This window comes from Amphiura filiformis, chromosome 2 (genome assembly GCF_039555335.1).
Source record: "Amphiura filiformis chromosome 2, Afil_fr2py, whole genome shotgun sequence".
NCBI classification, from domain to species: domain Eukaryota; kingdom Metazoa; phylum Echinodermata; class Ophiuroidea; order Amphilepidida; family Amphiuridae; genus Amphiura; species Amphiura filiformis.
The window spans coordinates 89,734,240-89,758,049 of record NC_092629.1 but is presented as its reverse complement, the minus strand read 5'-3'; the positions used below and the strand labels follow the sequence as shown (position 1 = coordinate 89,758,049).

The window sequence follows — 23,810 nt, the reverse complement described above, 5'->3', positions numbered from 1 at the left end:
TTTCCAGTTTTAAACATGACACAGAGAAGGACATTTCTAATATAATCTCAGAAATGTCTAGGTCAAGTTCTGGTAGATTTGTACAATGAAAATGTATCTGCAATTACCTTACCCGCTGAGAAGAAAACAAATCCTATGAATCCAGTAATCCAATGTGGATTACCAAGATCTCAGCCGAAAGCAATAGTGGTAGAAATATTGAGAGAGAATGACCAGTTACATTAGCTCATTATAACGTTTTGAAATGTTATCATTACAGAAATACTCTCATCTCAGGACATTTCAGGTAGCTTAGAAATCTGTCAAATATGTTGCATTTGTTTATAAAAAGTTGTATTAAAAACATGTTAAGGCGTCAACCACTTGGGAGAACCTCTTTTTACTGTACAAAAGAATACCGATCATAATTTCTTAAAATCCAGAAACACTTTCTTCAGTCTATTATTACATAAAACCTCTGACCTCTGGACTGTCAAAAGGGTGTGGACTGGAGTAGGAGTGGGGGTATACCTATGAGGATGTGTGTATTTAAGGGAAGGGGGGTGTGGGGGTGTGGGTGTTTTATTCAGTCAGAAATGTCATTCAATACAAATGTATAGGGTGGGTGGGTAATGGGTGTGGGTGTGGGGTGGGGGCGGGGGTTTGGTTGTGCTGGGGTGCGGCGCATAGGGTGGGGGTAATGAGTATGAGCTTAGACTCGTATATGTGTACCTAGCTGAATACGGTATGCTGCCGGTGCATGCAAGTATGGCAAGAGTGCACGTACACAGCACACCGTGTAATTCAGGAAATCCATATATCGCACATTTTGAGCAAAATATAACATTTTAACTTTCAATGACCTAAAGTCCTACTTTTAGCGCATGATCCTGTCGCTGAACATACTGGATGGTTTAGGCTATATCAGCAAATTGCCGTTAGCAAGGAAGACCTTAGTCATTTACACTGCAATGATATGTCTAATGTGGAAGTAGTTACACCCAGGAACTACTGCGTCTAGTCTATTCTATCAAATTAAAGGGTTTATGTAAGGACGTTTTTACTTAACACAATGCCCCCGCCGACGCTTTTATACTTACTATTAATATTATGCATGTAACTAAAAGTGTTATATTTCGTTTTGTAATTATTTCAATTTTTCTTATGAAGGACATCGTTTAACCTTAATGAAGTATAATATGGCGGCCTTAGAAACACGATAAACATAAATTGAAGATCCACTTCATTCATATACTTAAGGCATCAAAGCGTTTAAGGTCTTTTTTTTTTTTTTTTAAAAACAAAGAACACACTTCAAAAAAGTGTTCAACATTAGAACACCACCTGTGCAAAATTTGACACACTGTATTCAATTTCATAATGCTTGGTGTTCGTAACCATAATGCTTAGTGTTCGTAACATAACGTCAGAGGAAACTTTTAAACACATAGTGTTTGAAGTGTTCAGCATTAGAACACCACCTGTTCAAATGTTGACATACTGTATTCAATTTCAGAATGCTTAGTGTTCGTAACATAATGTCAGAGGAAACTTTTAACACATAGTGTTTGAAATGTTCAGCATTAGAACACCACCTGTTCAAATTCGACATATAGGCCTATTTGACATACTGCATTCAATTTTGTAATGCTTAGTGTTCGTAACATAACGTCAGAGGAAACTTTTAAACACATAGTGTTTGATCATTCACTAAATGTTCATAAAATGAACACTGTATGTTTAATCTACAATTTTCACAACACTATTAATAGGCATAGCATAAAATGCTCGCCTGATTGTAAAACCATTTTATAATTGGTTCTATTATTTATGGAGATCATCAGTTGTTCTCATCTTATTTTACACAGGCCTGCAGCTTGCACGGAATGAAAGAACATTGAACATTTTGCGGTTTATAGAAAATACCTGAAAATAGGCCTATTATAGGGGTAGGCTTACGTCGAATATTGAAATTTAGGCCTATACCGTACACTCCAAATAACTCTGGGTGCACGCCCATAAAGGTGTTCACAACTTTTACACTGAATGAACATGTAATGTGTTCGTTTTGAACACTGTATGTATGTAGGCTATATTTACCACGTGCTGGGCCACGCATGCGTCGTTGCACCGTATAATAGAACAGACGATGTCATCGGGTGAGAAACCGCGATTTGGACGGGGATTTGGAGGTGAGATTTTACCCACAAAATACCATTTTATTTAAAAACAAATATATCGAACGTGTTCTCCACATATCATAGAACAACGAGACTAAAAATGTAAATTCATCGTTTTTGTATTGCGTGGTTTTAGTGCATTTTAATGAATGCGCAGTAAGCTTATCAATCATGACCATGCAATAGTCACATGGTCAGACAGTGTGCAAATCTGCAATTTGATATAGGCCTAATGTGAATTATACTGTAGGCCTAAACCTCTGACGAGTGTGTCTTACAACTGGTCAGTATGCGGGTCGATTTCATGCCATGGCATGCCTGATGGAATAGATGTAATTGCGATGTTGCACTAGTCAAACATGCATAGGCCTAGCCCTAGGTTTGCTGTAATTTACTACTGAGTCTGTTGTTACAATTAAATTTCGGATAAAGGTGTACATTTATACATTGACCCATTGTACTTTGCTTTGTGTAGGCGTATTGCATCCCTTTTTGTAACACTTATTGAACATATGTAGGCCTAAGTGTCATATGTTCCAGACTTGAACACTAAGTGTATGACATTTGTGAACACAACTCAGTGTTCAAAGATTAGAACACAAGTGTTCTAAATGATTAGAACACAAGTGTTCTAAAGCTGAACACATTTGATTTTGAACATGTAAATGTGTTCTTAAAGTGTTACATGGCATTGAACATGTAAATGTGTTAGGATTTGGAACACTTTGTGTTCAAAGTTTTAACATTAGGTGTTCAAAACATGAACACACCATGTTCACAAAATGACGACAATATGTTAACATCAAGTGTTCAAAAGGTGAACACACGTGTTCTAAATTATACTGTTGTGTTAAAGTCTGGAACACTTGGTGTTCACAATCAGTACACTTTTATATGTTCAATAAGTGTTACAATTTTTAGTGTTCTAATTCAGAACACTTTTTTTTGCAGTGCAGGTCTTGGAATAAAAAAATCTTGATATTTACCGGAACAGTGGAAATTAGCTTTTAGATATCAACATGTATATTACTCTCTCGAGTCAAAACTAAATATTAAAAATAAAATCTATTACAGGGGATACTTAATAAGAATCTATTCAAAATGAAAAAAATTGAGAGATTATTGGTGATGAAAAAGAGTAGGGGATCATTGGGTGACATGGTCTGGGACTGTTTTAGTCAGCGTTTTGCAGTTTTCATTTTACAGGTTCAATTCTATATAAATTCTATAAATCTACAGAAATTTATTTTCTGTGGCAAAATAAAAATATAAAAAGCTGCCACTAGTTCATATACAAATATGGGTTATTCCATTTAGAATCCACACTCCCCCTGTGGAAGATTTTGGAAATATCTTCCACAGGGGGAGTATGAATTTCAAATGGAATTAGCACATTAACCAAATCTTTTTGAAACTCACCCTCCTACAAAATGTATGAATCATTCTCACAGGGTGTAGGAGATTCAAATGTTTACCATCCATTTGAAAGTCGTACTTCCCCCTGTGGAAGATATTTCTAAACTTCCACAGGGGTAGTGTGGACTGGACTTTAAACGGAATAGCCTAATTTGACCAAAATATAACTAGAAACTAAAATACAATGATCATATTGATACCATTTGAATTATTATTAAGGTTATACGAGGTATTGTTGGTCGAAGCAGCCGAAGAAATCGATTTTCATTATCTGAATCAATATATTATTGAAAAATAACACTTTGGTGTTTTGCAAAAGTTCATTCTACAAATCATATACTTTGATTTAATTTATTGTTGTTAATGAGTTATGTACGTTTTACAAAAGTGTTGTTGTGTCAGCCCTCTTTACAACATAACTCAAGAACCACAGGACCTACAAAGTATATATGTGATATTTGAATTTTTCAAAACGCTCGCTATTAATTGAGCAATGCATTTTTTGCTAAAGCTCACTACCATTCGCAAGATGCTGTGAACTACTTTTTTTTGCTGCTTCGACCAACAATACATCGTATACCCTTAAAAAGGTATATATATCATTGCTAAAATACCACCCATACACAAAAACCTTCGCTCTTCTTTTTTATACAATTTTTACACAATAAATAAATGACTATTATTATACGAATTTGGCAGCAAATCAAGATCACACAGATAGTACTATACAATGAGACAACAAATCACGGTCATATTCATTGAAGCACTGAAATTAATTGGCGGTAATTTGAATAAAAACGGGAAGTCAGAGTCGCGCTTAAATTGCAACCCACTTGATGTCAAAAAGTATATAAAAATGGTGGCAGGACTTGAAAGGAATTTTCAGTGATTCCTCAATAATAAAAACACAAAAACAAAACGAAAACAAACATATTTGAAATCAGCATGGAAAATGCATTAAACATGTTAAAATGAGTACAAACATTATATAAGTTGTTACAAATGCAAATGTCATTCCATAAATGCATATTGGCGTTACAAAACTGTAACACTGCCAATTATGAACGTGTTATAATATTATTATTATTATTATCATTATTATTTTGAGAGAGAGAAATTGCAGTGAAAGCACTTCAAATAACCTATATTCCAGTTGAAATCTATAGGGCCTACACTCTATGGAAGACATGACCTTAATATCCCACTCAGGGAGTGTGAATTTCAAATGGAGTCACACATTCACGTATGCTCATGGTTGTTTCACATTATTATGCACCACACGGGCTACTCCACTTGAAATTCATACACCCCCATGACCTTAATCTCCAACACAGGTGTGGATTTCACCCATTCAGGTAACCCCATTTGAAAATCACACTCCCTGTGTGGATGGTTAAGGTCATGTCTTCCATAGGGGTGAATGGATTTCAAATAGATAGCCCAATCACGGTTTGTCATTGGACATATTCAGATTATGTTCCTGATTTGGCCACTCATCTATAATTCGAGTTTTCAAGTACACAAGGCGACTCTGGGTGTTAAATATATCGATCAACTTTTCGTATGTTTAAATAACGGGCTCTCGGCTTCATTGACTTTTCAGGGTGATTTAAAGTCCCGGTGATGAGAGTGTTCCCCCTTAACTTTAATACTTCCGATGTAATGTGTCTGGTGCACATATTGTGGCAACTGAATTATGTTGGCTCCGAAAGGGTTAGTTGAGAAATGATGTTGTACGGTACAGAGTTTTATAAAGATGACAGTAAAATGATAATGAAAACGGAACTGTAATACCCAACATGGCTATATTTAACAGGGGAAAAACGTCGAAGTTTTCACTTGAAAGGAAATTTTGTATAAACATGAACTAAATTCGCACTGCATGTATACAGTGATTCAATATTTTGTTGCTCTTGATGTGAAGTTAAATAGATCTTTTCATAATAAATTGTTTTATATTTTCTTTACCTGTGTATCCATCTGTGATTTATGACACAGTTCCCATCAAACACAATGACATTTTCACAACATTTTAAAAATATTGTTGTAGCGTTTTTTCCTCTTTTTGCCGGGGTGAGAACAAATGTCTAAAACTGCATATTCTACTTGAAAAGTTTACCATGATGACATTGGCATTTAATAAAATAATTGGAGCGCATTTGAAATGATATATCTACCCACATAGGCGTGTATAGCTACAGCAATAAAATAGTACAACACAAACATAGCTTACAATGTAAGTTTATGATTATTATTGATGAATGAAAACAGCCCAGCGTAGAAAAAATATTGATGGAACTAAAATTGTCGTATATAGTGTAGTAAAAAACCACCAACAGGTATCAATCAATGAATCCATATGAATACATGAGAGCGCAGAGTTTAATATACACCCATGGTAAAACCACTGAGTCAACTGTCATCGTAGGTAGATAGCATGTAATATTTCAGGACCAGTGCTCTGCGCTGTTTGGCAAACTCACCTTGCTTGCTTCGAGTAGGCGGGGCGTTTCGTTTCTACGATTTGCTCGTCACTGTAGTAATCGGTGACTGGCTATTTTCCCAGAACTATTTCACTACGCATAGCGAACGGTCATGTTTTTCATCTTAGTCATCTAACTTACGACCAACCAGCGAGAGAGAGTTCAACATGTACTTTATTGTGAGAAGGACCTAAATCCTGGATATATATAACTTGTGATTGTGGAATTTTTTTTTTCTAACTCTTCAAAGTGAGGTGATTTTTACTTATCAGTGACATCGTTTTTACTATACTAGTACTACTTAAGGAGAAATTTTTGCTAGTCGCAATTCATTTTGGATTTATACGGTGGAACTAACACACACGGTGGATATTAATTATTACTGGTCTTCACCGAGATAAACTTTCATCCAAGTGGATCATGGATGTAATTATAGACCTATAGCTATATACCAACTGAGAGAATATCATTTCTGTTAATTGAGATATATCGATTGCATGGAATTGTATTAATTGCACGACACTTCTATATATTAACTGTTTGCAGTTTCGCATTTGGATATTAATTAACCATACATAATAATTGGGTTGACCAATTTTGCAGAAGTTTAACTGAAGACATACTTCCAGGTGAGATATCGTTATTTTTTTCTTTCTTTCTTTCTTTCTTTCTTTCTTTCTTTCTTTCTTTCTTTCTTTCTTTCTTTCTTTCTTTCTTTCTTTCTTTCTTTCTTTCTTTCTTTCTTTCTTTCTTTCTTTCTTTCTTTCTTTCTTTCTTTCTTTCTTTCTTTCTTTCTTTCTTTCTTTCTTTCTTTCTTTCTTTCTTTCTTTCTTTCTTTCTTTCTTTCTTTCTTTCTTTCTTTCTTTCTTTCTTTCAAAGTGTTCGTTTTTGAAACAAATCTACCTCATAATATCGTATGCCTTTTAAATCAAACTAATATACATGTTTAGGAAGAATTTAAGTTGGTGGAAGAATTCTTTCTTTCTTTCTTTCTTTCAAAGTGTTCGTTTTTGAAACAAATCTACCTCAATACCGTACATGCCTTTTAAATCAAACTAATTATACATGTTTAGGAAGAATGTAAGAGAATTTAAGTTGGTGGAAGAATAGGAGTTCAACACGATATTATATCATTTACACTGGTCAAGAAAGATGAAGATCATCGGTATCAGCTTCAATGAATATTAATGGGTTCAGATGAAACTTTTTAGATATGAAATTGTACTCTACCTGGGAGAGGTAGAAACTTCTAAGAGGTCGTTAACTTTAGTTTATAACGTGATTTTGTCATTCAATAATATTTGCCCTGTAAACCATAAGCTAACATAGAAATGCTAAAACAACTCCCAATTCCCAAAACAAAACTTGTAAGTTTCTAAACATCAAACGTATCTTTCAACTTTATACAAAAAGTTGAAAAGTTCGAAGAAGTGTAAGCCATGTTTACTATATTTCCATGTCATAAAGTTGAATAAAAATGACTCAATATCATACATTTTCTTATTTCTTTTTTTAATATTACGCTAATCACTTAAATGACTAATCAGACAACTTCATTGTTGGACGATTATTATAATTTACTGTTAATTGTGAAAATATTGTTTTAAAAGATAATAGTGCAGCGTCATACTCATAATATACTCTGAGTTTTGTGGCAGTCAGTGTAGTCAGTGCAGTGACCAACACTGATTCTGCGCATTGTCATGATTATATAGCAAAATGCCGAAAGCAAAATATGCTCCATATTTTCCCATTTTGCGGCATAGATGACGTGCATATGGTTGGGCATATAAAAAGGATTGCTTGTGGTGGTTTACCATGCATATAAAAACTTGGAGATCAGATATGCCATAGATACCAAGAATATAAAGAAATTCAAAGAATATAAAGAACAAACCGGATTCGGTAATGATTATAAGCTAAAAAATGAAAAAAAAAAAAAAATAATAATACCCCCCAAAAAAAACACACACCCAAAAACAAACAAACAAGACCAGGACACAAGCCGGTTGTCTTGTTCAGTATACTCCTCAGTAATAATCGGTGATATTGGATGTGATTTGGAGGACTCTTAAATAGGCTTTGACGTGCAAAAATCTACCAAACGCTCAAAATAGTATCTTTTTCAAAAGCCACTAAACCAACCAATGTTTGTACTCATTATTGCATTTTGCATCCCCACATCTTCGTTTCGCATAGACATTTAAAACGGTTATCCTGCTTTGCGGATATCCAATAGACACTGTCATGATTATGGTTTAAAAGTCATTGGAATAAATGCCACGATATTTGAACAGATTGGAAGTTTTTAAATCCGGATCTAAAGTTTTTGTTAATCGAAGGGTTGATACTGACATTTCCCAACAGAGAAAACAATTTTTTTTATAGACCAGGAAATAAGTTGACCTATACACAAAATTAGAACATGAATGTTTTTGTTGTAATTATCGCTTCCTCAAACATATCAAAAAGGAGAAAAAAGGAAGCCATTTAGTACAGTTTCTCTTTTCTAATGAAATTGGTCAAAAGACACAATTGATATAGAGTAACCGAAGATCAGTTGACATCAAACAAGTATAATAAACTTCGACGAGTATGGCTAACTGCAATCGTATGTTTAACTTGTACCACAGCACTCTCATACTTTCACCGTTACAGGGTCGTTATGTGTGCGTTTTATGTACCTGTTGATCCTCTATGGGTGATACTATAACAGTGTTATGGTATTCATGTTGCCTGTGGTTGAAGTTTACCATACAAGCAAGATTCTACTGTACTTCATAATTTTGAAATTGTTTACAGAAATCTATACGTAAGCATGCACTAATCTTTTGTAAAAGTGATTTGGAGTACGGGGTAGCTAACCATCATGCTATAAACTAGAATCATGGTTCGAAGTCGTAGAGGTCGCTAGCAATCGAATTGGTACGAGCTTGTAAATTGGAACTTAGAAATAATGTAAAATGGAGAGAGGGTCCTGTGGAACCGATTGGAATGATTAGAATGGTTGAATCTTCGTGGACCGATATGGAATGAAAGTTTAGAGAGGGAATTAGTACAATGTGAAGAAACTACATACAATAAACGAAAAGAAGAAACACTTCAGATGTGGTGTGATATTTATATTTATTGCAACATTTTAGATTTTGAGACAATTTGGGAAGATCTTTCCATCGCCATCAGTAGCCAGTATAATCTTCGTTGAGTGTTTCATAGTCCTAAAGCTGGCGGCAAATTTCAAGCAGTTCCTCTTCTGATATCTTCTATACATAAAACTTTATTACAACCTTTACCATTGATTAGTCAGCCGTAGAATAATTCTTCATCGATATCAAGAGTATAATTTGCTTCTCTCGAGTATCATTTCCGAAATAGAGGAAACAGAAGAGATAATATTATTTGATTTTGATCTGAATAAATACATTTGCGATAAAGTATATGATGGAGATGGTCTAATAGAAATCAAAGATTCAGATAACTTAAATAAACGGAGATTATCTTTAGCATTATTGCGCGTGAGTAACACTTACCGGTACCAATCGCTACTCACATTAATGATGTACGGTATGTGATTAGTAAATTAGGCCAATAAAAATTACGTATGTCTGTGGTCACCCGCGTGTGTTCATAAAATCGCGCAGAAAAACAGATTTTTTCAAGCAAATATTAAATTTTAAACAGCAGTTATAAATCATCGATCATTAATGATAGAAAACTGAAGGTGTTCAAATTACAATCTTAAAAATTCTAATTGTTTTAGAAAATTTTAATTTTTAGGTCAAAAAGGTCAAACAGCCAAAACATCTTTCAACAAATCTTAAATATGGAAAAATATAAGATACAAAATAATACGAAGTGATATTTACGAAGTGAGGTTCTTAAAATATTCACATACTAGTTAAAAACCACAAAAAAACCCAAAAACAACAACATCAACAAGCAATTAAGTAAAAAAATAAATAAGCACGCTCTGACAAAATGCTGCTGCAAGTTTCATATTTTGGCATAAAAAACCCCAACCAAACACCTCAACTGACTATCATTAAAACCACATAAGGTGGGCCCTTAAGGCAAAGCATCGGAATTCTATTTTTAGCTATGATGGTAATAATTATGTGAAACATAAAGGAAATCTTATACATGTATATATATCAAAATGTATACAATAATGTTTAAGTCAACCATGTAATCATCGAAATCTCATTTACTATATTTAAAAAGAGCTAAACTCACAGTTGTCATAGCCGCGTTCTGAAACTATAGTTAAAAACTCCGTTGGTTTGTAAAGACAATACCTTATTTGGCTTCCGTTTCTTTCACTATAGTGGGTCGTGAACTCTGAGCATAGTACAGACACATTATTAACACAAAATTCTTATTGATTTTAAGGGGAAATATTTTGACCACTAAACTTTATTTTTTCCCCTTCAATGATAAAAGCCAAAATCGACAAAGTAATTTCCGCCGAGTAAGTTTTATTCTGATCTCGCCATTCAGATTTTACGATTATTAATTTTTATGTCAAAATATAGATGTTAAGTTATTAATATCACTCTTCACTTGGGTGTCGACTACAGACTTTTTTTATTATCAAAATTTTGTTTTAAAAAAAATCAAAAATATCAGAGTTGAACATTGCCACGACCATATTTGTACTCAGCATGAAAAATGCATTAAAATGAATACAAACAAGCCTAGTGTTGGTTCAGTGGTTCTTAAGATAACTCTTGATATTTTGAGAAAATATCTCAAAACTTGGACTTTTTATGTTGAAGCTTATGGCTAGCCACAGACTCCATACACGCAGAGCATTTATATTAACCCCATGTGCACTATTTGCCGAATTATTGGCCTCTATCATGTCTATGAGCCAATCAGAGATGTGGTAAGAATTGTCAGTAGGGCTAGGGCTGAAGGGGATAAAGCTTAAAAATACCAAGATCTCTAAAAGCTCTATTTTGATACCATTTTGGTTACCATGGTTACTCAGATGATTATATCATGTCATTAACCAATCAGGGGCACTGTAAGATAGGCAGTAGTGCCCATTACAAGTTGGTTGCATGATAATGCATTGACATTTTATTGCGATTATCTTCTCAAATAAAATAACAAAAAATCGACAAATTCATTTCCGTTTCTAGCATCACATATGACACCTAATAAAGTTACAGGTTTGTGGGCTTCTAGGCCTATATGGATTTGCCTAAACATTGGCAAACCGCCACGCCTCAAATTGATACGAGGCCTAAAAATCTATTACTAGATTATCGATAAAGTGGTAAAATCTTGTTAAAGAAGGAAGTTCAAATTCGTGCATGCTTGAGTTGATGTCGATTTGTACCAGCATGTTACGACCTAAAAATAGATTCTGTTTTTCCACACAATAAAATAACCACGGTTTCGTCGATGATGAAGCCTGAATAGGTGACTTCATTTGAAATCTACTCCCCTGTGTGGGAGATAATTTAAGGCTATATCTTCCATAGGGGGTGTATAGATTTCAACTGGTATAGCCCAATCAGTCTTGCAAAGTTTGTATGCCTTTGAGTAGGATTGGTGGGTGGGGATGGGAACTGTTTACCACGCCTTAAAACTGAGTGGGATAATCAAAAACATCAGGCAGAATCTTGGGTTCTCTGAGAGAGACGGTTTTATGCTATCTGTATAACCTTACACCCACCATGCCCACCCTAGGTTGGAATAGATAATCATGTTAAATGTGCATTCACCACTGTGCATGTTGGCCAATGGCTCCTAAGTTCAATGTGCATGCTGCTTTATAATGTCCTTATGCCCACGGTTGTTTGTTGCTAGTGTCGTTTTACCATATTACGGATCTCCATTAATAAAAATTATTCTTAAAGCTGAGTTTATACTCCATCACTGAGCGACAAGCGATTTGTATTTGACCAACAAGACATTCTGACGCATCAAAAAGTGCTATACACCATTGGCTATAACCAAATCGCTGCATCGTTTCATGGACGGAGTATAAATTTAGCTTAAAACTGGTTAGGCATAGCCTATACTTTGTAACGCGGTTGCGCGAAATCCCGGGCGCAAAATATCGATATATCATTATACAAGGTACGGTAGCCTATATTGTGTAGAAAGCCCCGTAATAACCCCATATTTAATAATTAGAATCTCTAATTGATTAGCGAGTATAAACTTTAATTCAGGTCCCCCGATTTATCCAGTCTTACGGCGACATTAAGATACCTATTTACTAACCATTTTGGTAGATATGAAAGGCTGACTTCTGATTAACAATCCCTAATTGGTTGGGCGGGCTCATTAACAATTGGGTAGGCGGGCATTTGTGTCGTCAACCAATTTGAAACCGGAAAGAAAAGTGATCTTGCTATTGTTGGAAATCAAATCCCGCGCTTATTGACTGTCGTCTGCTGTGTTCTATTCTATTCAGTTAACCTTTTATGATAGAACGTTGAATTGCAGACGACGCACGCATCGTAAAAGTTCCAAAAATGTTTAAAATTAAGAATTGTTTAAATTTTGTAGTTGCATGATTAAAATAATTTGACATTTATGTGACAAATGCACGAATACGAACATGCGTATTCAGTTATATTTAGGTATAGTAAGTTTTGAAAAAAAGTCGACCGCATGATGATTTATATTATATACGGTGACCTATCGTATCGTGTGAATATTCTTCTCCTTTTCTCTGTTTATTTCCGATTTCATTCACTGTAAGCTTCACAGTTCAGTGGCTTTTTAGTTTAGAATTTCATACACATCCTTTAGCATTGACGTTGTTTAGTAATAATAAACAATACGCGTGTGTTAGGTATAAAGAGTTTTAAAATAGTCTCGCACGCTGCTTATATCCAGTTTCCACGCCAAGTCAGTGAGATCGCTTTACACGTACACGTTTCATGCTTGGCTTTATTCAAGTCCGTAACTTTTTTTGTGAAACTTTAAAAAAAAAAAGTGAGGTCAGTCACAAGAACCACTGACCATGTGTGTACGTAGTTGAATGTATTTGTTACTTAGATTTCAAATATTATCATACCAATTAAAGAGTTTAAAATTTATTTTGTAAAAAAGACAAATTTGACGCTTGAACTTGACCTTCATGTACATAGAGTTAGCGTTATTCTTCCATACAATGCCTTGTTCCAATGGACTGAAGAACTATAGTACACACATCAAGAATAAAGAATTACTTTACATGACAGAGTTTATTAGTATTGTCAGCAATGACACTGAAAAAATCCTATTTTTTTCTGTCCATTTTCTTTCTTATTTTTAACAAGTCTTTTGCACTTTCTGAAGTAAACACCCTTTTACATGCAGCATGGTCAAATACTTATAGGGCCTGCAACTTTTAAGTTTGATCACATCTACATAGGATTTTTAGTATAAAATTATGTTTATGCATTTGCACTCTATATATTTCATCGCATTAAACAAAGTCATTACTGGAGTACTACATGGGCGGTGTAAACACACACACACACAAACTGTCACGAACTGGCAAGTGCAAGTGGCAGGACGTATAAAAATGACAATTGACCGATCAGAGATTTTTATGTCTTATTCTTATATAGCACGTTTATAAGCTTTGTATATGCCTATAATTCGGACAATTGAATTTGACTCATAATATTTCATCGCAAACAATCCGGTCACAAACTTTGCTACAAATTTCCAATCGTGATTTTCAACTCATTAACATTTAAAATCAAAATTCGCAAAATGAAGCCCAAACGATAATGCATCATTGTTGATTTGGCTGGGACGGAACAGAATCAACATCATAGCCAACAATTTGGACAAAAAATATAAAACCTCGAGTGCCCTTTCTGCGAATTTTAACCATGATTTTGGAAATTTGGACCACACTGTCAGATTTCAACACTTGGCGTAAACCACACAAATGTATCGAGTACATGGATTAGAACGAACCACTCCTTACCAAGACACGGCAGCGATATTAAATCTCAGATTATTTTGTTATTTTGTTGATTTTAAGCTGACGCCGCGCCGGACAGACGAATTTTGCACAGTTTTGCTTTACTTTCACTCAAATTCTAAGAAATTGGGATGGAGAAATTTCATTACATATCAGTGCATGATTTTATTTTAAAAATGCGCTATATAGACGATTCGAAATCATCACGGTATATATACAGCTGTGCAGAGAAGTTTTGAGCGTGTTATTTCAAAAGTAGAGATTTGCCCAATTATTTTTGTAGTTGTTTCTTGCTCTTTTTATCGAGCAAAAACTTTAATGCAACTCCATAATTAAAATCCAACAAACATCGTTGCATAAAAGATTGAGTCCACAAAAAGGACGCCGGGTTATGGAAAATGGATAAAGTATGGATAAAGTCGATTTCAAAGGAAAGAGTCGGTTCGAGTCGGCTGAAACAACCTAGAAAGGAGACCCAAACAGAGACCACCCATAAGATGGATAAACCGTGCCTATTCTGCTCAAAGTCTTGGCTTGCCAAAGGCTTCGGTAAAGACTTCGCGCGCCTTCACTCGCGCAAGCAAAATAAGATACCCTTTTAGCAACTTTTTTTTCCCTCGAAGATTTGTCGCGTTTTTGGGCTTGAAATTGTGAAGGAAAATGATAATTTAGTGCACAGGCTTAAAGAGGGAAAGGCGTAATTTTGAAGAAAAAAAATATATATACAGACTAGACAGACAAGATGGTAGGCCTATATGCGTGGAAAGTGATCAGTGGAGGAAAGAAAGAGCGGTGGAAAGGAGAAACTTCATCATTATCCCACGCCCACCAACATGACCATGCCCACGGTATACCGATCACGCCGATGGCTAGCTAAACGCCCCTGTGTTGTGGTTACCCCTCCTCTAAATTATATCAGCCCATGACCACTTATTCCACTCAACAGGCCACAAGATATCAGAATTATACCACTCAAAAAGTATATGACCTTAGGGTATGATCTATATACAATTCTACATAAGACTTACATAATTAATATATAAAGCCCCAGTATGTTTCAAATCTATCTTAATCTTGCGCAAGACAAAGTTCTGTTAACATGGTTAAAGTTGTAAAATATTAGCTTGAAATTAAGAATTATGAAAATTAAAAAATATTTTTTTTATCACACATGACTACTGGTTTAGGGGTGTGCACACAACTTTTAGACGACATGACAAGTCGGAAGTTAAGTCACCACAGATCCTGGAACACACACTTCACTTGGTCCACTCGAAATTTTTGGGCGTAATTGAGAGTGCTTATGCTCACGGGAGATTGATTGATTATGGTTATATCGGAAAAAAAACCGTTCGGAAAATATCAAGATACGAGATGAATAATCAATTAACATAATTGTGACACTTGATCGAACTTTCTTTTCTTAAAATTCCAAAAAAATTCCTTTGTCTTAATTTTGTTCTCTTTTTCACATTAATTCTTTCTTAATTCCTTAATATCCACCCTCGTCCATGATGTCTCTTCTCGTTTTTACTCAATAAGAGCTAGGAGGCCGGTCGAGTGCAGATCTGTCGGAACACGCTTTTCAATACGGAATAAATGCTAACCTCATCGTGACATCATCCAAGCAGCAAAGTTCATTTCCCATTGAAAAAGCATTATTCGACGGATCTGCAGTCGACCATTCTGCTAGACCATTTCGATACATCCCGAGAGCCTTTGCATTTGAAACCCTGGTGACGTAGTTTTTTTGATGATACATAATGGGCCCCACTCGTTAAAGACATTCGGGTTAATGGTCTCTTGGATTCATCCTATTTACATCATCTGTTGTGTAAAGTTGTGAATGGATGAAACAGTTGAAAGGTTTTCACAATTAAGCAATGAAATAAAATAAACGAAACGTCATTTCACCGAGAAACAGCTTCAGATGAATGATTGATTGACCCATTTGATGATGAGGACTGAGGAGCCTAAAAGGCATTGGAAAAGAAATTAACTTTCCATTTTTAAAACAAAATGATTATAGCTATTACGTCATAGAAAATGTAATCACGTCATATTGTTGATTATAGCTAACTATTGCGTCATTAATATAAGTATTTGCAATCAAGTTGTCATAAAACTAACACTTATTTATTTTCCATTAGTAAAAAAGGCGGGAACTCATCATTCATATATTGGTGGACATTGGACAATTAAAGCTGCAGCCCACTCGATCAAAAATAGAGATATCTATGACATGTTATGAGCGTGCCCTTAAATATATATTTTATCAATCACTGCAATCACTGTTAAATTTGATTAAACAGATGGACAAAATGATAGCGTGTGTTAATTGTTTTAATGCTCTGGGTTTCCATAATGAAGTCCAAGTTTTGATGTAGGCCTATTTTCTCAAAATATCAAGAGCTATCTTAAGAACCACTAAACCAATACTAGACTTGTTTGTACTCATTTTAATGCATTTTTCATGCTGATTCCAAATGGTCCTGAAAATGTACAATTCTGAAATTTTTAATTAAAAAAGTTGAAGCTTGTTGTCTGCAGTGGACACTCGCGTGGAAGGGGTTAATTAATATACAAAGTGTGCAATGGCTGCCCACGCTTTTTTGATAACCAGAAAGCGGTTCATTTTATAATCGTACACAAGTACACCAATCAAGAATACGGTATAGACAGGGGAAAATATTGGAATCACGAGATTCGATGTGAACTTTGAAACTTTGCGAGCGAACTGAACGCGACTCGCACGCGAGAGCCACGTTTCGAAATGTCTCTTTCGTTTTTGCCTTGTTTGATTATTTAATGATCTTCTTATTAAATGATAAAATCAAGTTTTTATTTGATTGATATTCTTGTTTAAACCATCCTAATCATGCCAAGTTGACACTCGCCCACATACATGCATGCGTGTTAATAGAAATATTGTTATGAGCTGAACACATTCGATGCTGATTTGTTCAATATAGCAATTGAAAATGGTTAAGTTGAAATCCATCATGTCCGTGGTATGGTGATAATTAAATGTAAATACAAATACGCATAGAGTACACAGATGATTTAGTAATTTCATGGAAAAATCTATTTCAATGAATTAACAATTTGTACATGATGATCATTTTTTGTGTACACGAATTAAGTTCAAATTTTGGAACATTTTAAAATGTTGATGATATTCTATTTGAGGTATTATATAATTTCGCATTTATTCTAGACAATACAGTATAGCCTTTAGTATATTATATTAAAAAAAACTATGACCAAACTCTGCATACTTATATAATGTGACGCATGTCGCAAGTCGGGGAGTACTTTCAACTTGCAAGGATTATACAGCAAGTCTATGGCGCGCGACTGCATGTTCGTCTACTGAAGATAGCACACACCGATAATCACATGATACAATTTCCTTGGAATTTTGGAGTACACTTTTATACAGAAGATTTTATATTCGCAATATGGTGAAAACGCAAGTCATGCACACACGGAACTATATACTATTATTTATATGTTTACTGACCTTTATTTAAACTTTTAGTCAATAGAAATTATATAAATTCAAAATAATAAAAACAAAGGAAACTTTAACGTTGGTTTTGATGAATCAATCATGCTATGCATGTGCTCTGTGGGTGGTAGAACAGACGTGAAAAAATTAAGCGATATTATTTTTCTTTTTTTCTAGAAATTGTCTCTTTAATCCTCTGTGTGCGGTTACGTTGACTTTGTAATAACGGCGTTACATTAAGTAAAATAATTAGTATTAATATGACTCTATTTTTAAAAGTACATGAAAATGTATTAATAATTACAAAACACGACTACCATTTATTCAGCAGTTTCTAATATATCAGTAGTCAGCACAGTTTTAAGAGCATTCCAGAAATTTAAAACTTTGTTTTCTAAATTTATTTGAACTACACATTTTAAACAATACAAATAAAGTAATGTCAATGCCGTTGACGGCTGTCAGTTACCAATACGCATGAAAGGACAGCGTGGATCACTGCTGTGTGTGGGAGGGTAACTAACGCATTTTCCACCAGGGGTCTGAGAGTTCTTATCATGTTCTATAGTAAGTCTTAATTTAACAATAATGATTTTCAAAACAAATCCAGCTAGGCTACTGTGGTGAATAGAGTGTGGGCGATTTGCGGTAGAGAAATCTGACAGGGGCTGGCTGTGATAGACTCTTGAATCTGTCTGGATTCGTGAGAGGAAACTTCCGAATCCAATTCTTTTAGTTATTCTTCGCAGGATGAGAACACTTCAGCGTGCAGTCGACCTTCCTCAAATTAAGGGTCTTTTCAAGTTCTACTACTGATAAGAATGTGCTTATAGACCGTAGACCCGTGATTTTCATTTAGAATCTGCCCATTATAATACAGACAATGCAACGCCAGTCAACACCCCTATATAGATTGGGCTTTTAGAAATTATAATTTTTGTTTTTAAGTCACCGGTCAAGTATTTTAATCATGCTTTTACAGGCCCAATTAATGATCAAACGGTTAACATCCCCATCATGAATTTAAGTCTCCTATACGAGTAGGCCTAGAGGCATATAGTTTTGCAATTTTTATTTGGAACTTAAATAATTTCTCTGCCGCCTAAAAACAAAATAAAAGTCCCAGGGGCATCTATAGGGTTCAGTAGTCTTTCAACTGGTTAAGATATCAAATAATTTGAATTTTTCACTCTGTTTTTGTTTGCTCAACTATGTTAACTATTTAAGATATCAAATAATTCGAATTTTTCCTTTTGTTTTTGTTTGTTTCCCGGGTTTGTTATTGTATCAGCATTGACTATCTTTTGCATTCCGAAATACCATGCTCACATAAAAGCAACAATAAACATGATAAAACAAAAATATTATCATGCGACCTCTAAAACCCTTTTATCTTATGTCTGTATCAAAAATTGTGACGTTTTTGATTCCAAATATAATCAAAACTCTAAGGGGCGTGGCATGACTGACCTTAGGTGACTTTATTATATAAAACAAAACAAAGCTTAATTACTCTCATCACCGAAGATAATATTATTTTAAAATTTGGTCCACTGCCAACTGTTAACATAAAAGTGAACTTTGTATTTTAATCGAGATTGTCCTGTTGACATGCGTAAGATTGACAGCTGACTCTACACTATAACCTAACTAAACTCAGGGGTGTTGTACATGCACACAACTGCGCCAAAACCTGTAACAGTGTCTTTATACTATTCAGTTTTACGGAAAACTGGGAGGATATTTATACAGATGAGCGGCAGAATTTACCTGAAAATCACCTCTAATTATCTTTGGGATAGTACTTAGATAAAATTGGACTTACGTTTCAAGCTTGGGAATGTTTAAGCTACGCGTCAGGTAGGTCTTATGCAATTTTGCATTAGAAATGGAACTCGTATTATTATTTCAGATTTGCACGTGGGCCAAAATATAGGTCTATGCATGTAGTAGTATTTGTATGATTTGTAAAGCAGTACCTCTTTTACAAAGGAACTTTAGACTTTAGTACTATAGTGCAATTTCAAAAGAGCGCCAATGCGAGTATATTACATCATAATACACACATAGGCACGCGTAGCTTAATTCTACAGGTGGTCTTGTGTAGTGGATCAAATTCCTTTGCATTGTCTTCAGTAGATGCATAGGTATAGATGTCAGCGAGTGAGTGTGTTCATTGTCAACTATTGACGTGCATGACGTGGTACGGTATAACTTGGTATGGAATATTTTTCAGTCTTATCTTTTAGAAGACCGCATTTATTGTAATGTACGTGTAATGTGGTCAGTTAGGCCTATCACTGGTTAAATATCGGTGTAAATCATCCACAAATTAATTGAGCAATAATTCATAATTATATTATTCACCAGTGTAGGCTATAATTATAAAGTTATTGCGTCATCTTTTACTGCATCCAGAGATATATGAAATTCTATGCTGCACCATTTCTTATTTGAAAATTGTGCAAACTTATTAAATTACAGTATTGATTATGTTAAAAATGTTGTCTTTTGTAGTTAGTAGCAGTGTGCTGCTATCTACCTAAGATAGGGGAATTATGTTTATACCGTTTACAAGGGAATAATCATGATAATTATAAAACAAACCAACAACAACACATTATTCTTCGACAAGCCGGTGGTATATTAAATATATCGACCCGTCCGACGTCCCATACCGCGGGAGGATGTAATCATCATGGGTGTGGGAGGAGGAGGGGGGGGGGGCTCATGATGGGTTAGTGGTGATTTTTTTTTGGGGTGGGGTGGGATTGCCCATGGTTTAACAGTTTTTTGCTCAAAATATTGAAAACAAAACCCCCAAAATTAAGGAAATTATGTTTCCTTATAAATGTTCCCATGACGCCGCCACCATGGGTGACTTTGAGGCAATTAAAGAGGCATTTCGTGATCCACAGCATCATCCCCCACTTTTCTTTTAAAAAGTTGAGATACCACAGAAACGCTTTGGCTATACATAATGTTTATGTGCAAAAAAATTCTTGCAGATTCATTCGCTTGGCAAAAATATCATCAACCTTGTATTACGTTCATGGTTAACAGAACGAAATTACAACACATTGGCTTAGGAGCTCAGTCTAATGCACACAATCATGCACTGCACGTCGCAAACGCGAAATCGGAATCAACATCCTATCTACTGAAAAATGTCATAAAGAGGATGCTTGAATCACAAAATTCTCCTTTGACATGTTTGATATGTAAAACATTAGCATAATATAGAACTTTAAGGTTAGCAACTATTTTAAACTGTTGTGATTTAGTAGTTCACAGCATCTTGCGAATGGTACCCGGTAGTGAGCTTTGGCAAAAATTGCATTGATCATTTCATAGAGTGTGTAGAAGAATTCAAATATCACAGATACTTTTGTAGGTCCTGTGGGTCTTAAGTTATATTGTAAAGAGGGCTGAAACAACAACACTTTTGTAAAACGTACATAACTCATTCACAACAATAAATCAAGCAAGTTTTCAAAGTATATGATTTGTAGAATATGAACTTTTGCAAAACATCAAAGTGTTATTAATATATTGATTTAGATAATGTAAATCGATTTTTTGGTTGCTTCGACCTCAGGCTTCGACCAACAATATGGGGCGCTAACCACAAAACTATACCATCACGTAAAATGTAATACATTCCAGGCCTAAAATTTCAATTGGGTTTATGAAAAATGTGAGCGTTCACTTGACACTAAAATCTATATTTTGATGAGGATAAAAATGGTGGACGGGTCTGTCAGTCGGGTCACACACCTTTAAATACAACTTTCTTACCTTTGACCTTTGACCTTTTTCTTTCTTTCAGAATGACCCATATCTCGTGGATAGTAACTTCGCTACTGGTCTCGCTCCTTGTGGCGCTGACGGTAGGCTGTACCAAACTGACCAATGGGAACTGGATGAAAAAGATTGGCGATGTTAGAAATGAAGACGGCTATTGGGGAAAGAGGTCACAAGGTCAGAGGTTATCCCAGCTTGCTGACCTCTCGAATAGCAGAAGAGTAAGGTGAGAATTTGTTGAATAATAACATGAATCAATTTCTATTTGAAAATTTGAAAAGAAAGAAAGGTCGAAAAAAAGATCGAAAGAAGGTCGAACGAAAGGTCGAAAGAAAGAAATGAAGAAAGAAAGAAAGAAAGATAAAGACAAAGAAAAAAGAAAGAAAGAAGGAAAGAAAAAGAAAGAAAAAAGAAAAGGTCAGAAAGAATGAACGAATGAATGAAAAGAAATGAAATGAAAAAAAACCAAAAACAAATAAATGGATAGAGTGAGAATTACGAAAGAAGGGAAGAACACGGCAAAACCGAGTGATCATGAGTAGACATTAACCTCTAGAATGCTGAGGTTCCGTGTAAATATACAGTAAAATAAGTCATGATGTATTATACAGGTCAGGGCTGTCAACTTACGCATTGGCCGTGAGTCTCACGCATTGGGTCACTTTCTCACGCCAAGGTAGTATAATCTCACGCCAAGGTAGTAAAGCTCACGCAAAAAGCTGGAAAATGAGTAAAATCTCACGCATCGTCATGAATCAGAGGATAGTAGATATATTATACCTTTTAATATCGTTGTATGACATCAATGACAAGATACGAACCTCGTTATCACTCCTTTTATTGACCATAGTACAAACTTTATCTCATCTATACTTCCGTTTTGGAACTTTCGCTGCCACAGCGATCCACACTCGTATCCATCTTTTTGGTAACTTACCCGAAAGACTTTGCAACAAACGAAACTGAGAATACGTCACCGCCAATGCGCACACCATATATATGTGCAGGTTGAATTGGAATCCAGCATATGACTGTGAATAATTGACGTATTCTCAGTCCATTCGGGATCATTTTGCCGAAAATGTGATGTGCCTTTTAAATGAACTGTGATGTGAGCCACGCAGATGGCCCATCAGCTCCAAAGATATACGCATTATTATCAATAAACGTGTGTATTACATTGATAACCGATTGATATACACGATTCTACAGTCAAAATAAACACAATTTTCATTTTCCTAGTAAAATATAATTTCCTGACTTTCAGCACAACAAATGTAGGGTTTAATAATGGATCATACTTGATAAAAGTTGGCCGAATTAAAAACCAAATTCCTTTACGAGACACTGCTAGGTTGTTTTAACGAAAATTCCCTTGAAAGGGAAAGCCGGTCTCAGCTGAGAAGGTGGTTTATAATACATTGGTGTTGAGTGCCCCCAGGAAATGCACATATGGGCATAACTGTGATGATTTGCTGAATCAGAAAGCTATAAATGATCGAAAATCATATTTGTGAACATTTTGTAGAGAAAAATGAAAAAAGAAAAAAGAAGAAAAGTTGCTAGGTTCATAGCATATGCAGCGACGTGGTCAGATTATAAAATTGTACAGTTTTCCAGTTCTTTTACTTCGTGTCAGTTTCCTAAAATCAATTTAAACAAAGCAGTGAAAAGTGCATTGACATGTAGGGCTACAAGCTGTACAAATTAAAGATAAAATAATTATATTTGCAGGAACGGAAGGACCTGGCAGAACAACAAAATTATGCACACGTATCAATGCTCACAACAAAATTTAGTATTGCAAATATGAAGTAGGTTTTCAATATAAAGTTTGTGGAGAAGAAAAAAACTTACCATGATCATAGCAAAAATACTATGAACAAAATACTCAAAATTGCAAAACTTGAGTAAAATTTACTCAACATTTTTTAAATTAAAAAAAAAGTCGTGCAATTTGTTTAAAACAACAGTTGGTAGTATTATAGACCTACATTGTAAACAATGCTGTGGTAAAATTTAAGCGACCATTTTTAAAAGTGTATATAAAACCATTCTAACCTCGTAATAAAAGTTTGTCCACGAAGTTCTTGCTTGTTTACACGGACAATAATCGAACTCGCGGGAGCATGAAACAACTTGAAAATGACAATTGTCAGTAATAAGTCAATCAAAAACATCGCTGCATTGCTGCACTATCGTTTAAAAATGGCGTCTTAGCAAGCTTGTGACAGTGTCTCGCAAATAGACACATCTTCAGAAATTTTAGAAAACTTACAAAATAGAAATATCACATTTTGTTTGGGCTAAAAACAAGACTTAGGCCTGCTGCTGTCATTTCTCGTTGATCTAATTGGAATTCTTCTCAATGGCGGCGCCACCGGGGTCATGCGGGCAAATCAGGGGAAAATAGCCTCCCAGTCGGAACTCTTACCCCAGTTTCCCCCAGTAACCCCCCAAATTACGAACATTTTCACTTTTTGCCTCCCACCCTT

At 35.0% G+C, this 23,810-nt stretch overlaps 1 protein-coding gene across 1 annotated transcript in view; it reads left to right on the top strand.

Moving 5' to 3' along the window:
* The first annotated feature begins 6,156 nt into the window (after positions 1-6,156).
* LOC140146810 (uncharacterized) overlaps positions 6,157-23,810 on the top strand; it is a 30,877-nt gene continuing 13,223 nt past the window's right edge. Inside the window, exons 1-2 of the mRNA XM_072168690.1 lie at positions 6,157-6,687; positions 21,341-21,541. Coding sequence (XP_072024791.1) covers positions 21,342-21,541 — 200 coding nt within the window. The 5' untranslated portion in view covers positions 6,157-6,687; position 21,341. The remainder of the gene's footprint in view (positions 6,688-21,340; positions 21,542-23,810) is intronic.